Source organism: Limulus polyphemus, unplaced genomic scaffold (genome assembly GCF_000517525.1).
Source record: "Limulus polyphemus unplaced genomic scaffold, Limulus_polyphemus-2.1.2 Scaffold1813, whole genome shotgun sequence".
In the NCBI taxonomy this organism is placed as follows: Eukaryota; Metazoa; Arthropoda; class Merostomata; order Xiphosura; family Limulidae; genus Limulus; species Limulus polyphemus.
This window is the reverse complement of record NW_013667423.1, coordinates 228,242-229,489: the sequence shown is the minus strand read 5'-3', so window position 1 is coordinate 229,489 and position 1,248 is coordinate 228,242. Positions and strand designations below refer to the sequence as shown.

At 37.4% G+C, this 1,248-nt stretch overlaps 1 protein-coding gene across 1 annotated transcript in view; it reads left to right on the top strand.

Moving 5' to 3' along the window:
- Positions 1 to 1,248, top strand: part of LOC111087164 (amiloride-sensitive sodium channel subunit alpha-like) — a gene marked incomplete at its 5' end in the record, with an annotated part of 19,817 nt that overhangs the window by 10,601 nt on the left and 7,968 nt on the right. The window contains one exon of the mRNA XM_022392839.1: positions 778 to 850. Within this exon, the coding sequence (XP_022248547.1) occupies positions 778 to 850 (73 nt within the window). The remainder of the gene's footprint in view (positions 1 to 777; positions 851 to 1,248) is intronic.

Sequence of the window (1,248 nt, the reverse complement as noted above, 5' to 3'; positions counted from 1 at the left end):
ACGGTGCGAGTGTTAAAGCATATGACCGCTCCAGGCGGCCTTTGGCCCCCTGTCGGGGAAGCAAGGTTAAGCTTTTTATGTTATAAATTCAGTTTATCAACGACGCTCCTTGAATCATCTCGACATGACTACCACAAAATTAGCTGGACTGATTTAAAACCTAAGCAGTAAAATATTTACTTATCTGTGATATTAAACTCATTCCTCGGTGGTTGAGCAGTAAGAGTGGTCGCTTATGACGCTAAAAATCGGATTTCGATACTCGCGATAAGCACAGTACAGATAGCCCACTGTGTAGCTTTGCTCTTAGCCACACACACAACACATCTATAGACAATATCCTACTCCAATTAACGTTTTTTGTTCTATATTACATACACGCATGTACACATTATAACTTGGGGCCGGTTGTGGCCTATAGTGCTTAGCGTATTGCACCAGTTACCCGAGAATCTCGAGTTCGATACCTAGTGCAAGCTACCAAACACTTTGCACTTTCAACTTATAACACGATATGGTTAAGAGTACAGCTGCTTCTGGCGATATGTGCTGCCGACTGATTGCCTCCCCCCTCTGGTCAGTAGCTCAGAACCGTTGAGGTCTATGATCTGGCCATTCAACCCATTGTGTGTATAAAGTTAATGGGGTAAATATTAGATCTTCTAAGCCTAAAAGATAATGACAGAGTTTAGCACAGGACAATTCTTATTGTCGAAAGATTAACTTTTACTCAGTAGTAAAATAGAACGTGTATAAATAGTAGTCTTTTTTTTTAAGATAACTGTATGAAAAGTCTTGGTGTTCATGAGTTGAGAAACGCGTGTCAAGAAAAATGTGTCCCCCCGTGCAGGTAAGTTTATAGTGTTGTAAATAATTTTACAAACAGTTAACATTTAAAAAAGATTTTGTTGTTGTTCGAGGTGAATTTGGTAAAAAAAAAAAATAGTAGTTATATAATTGTGCAGAAACGTAACAAATTCACATATTATTATTATTAAGCACAACGACATTAGCTTCTAAAGATATATTTGCTTGTTTGAAATGTTCCGGTTTGAGATATTGTAAATTATAATGATGTATTTCTCCAAATTTATTGTAATAATGGATGACAAATAATATATAACGCGTTATGAAGAATTTATCTTTCATCTAAGACAGGCATGCCCAACCTGGGGTACATTTGCACATCTCAGGGGGTACATAGGGGTCTCAGAGTATAACCACGGTTTACACTTTACATGGTGTTTT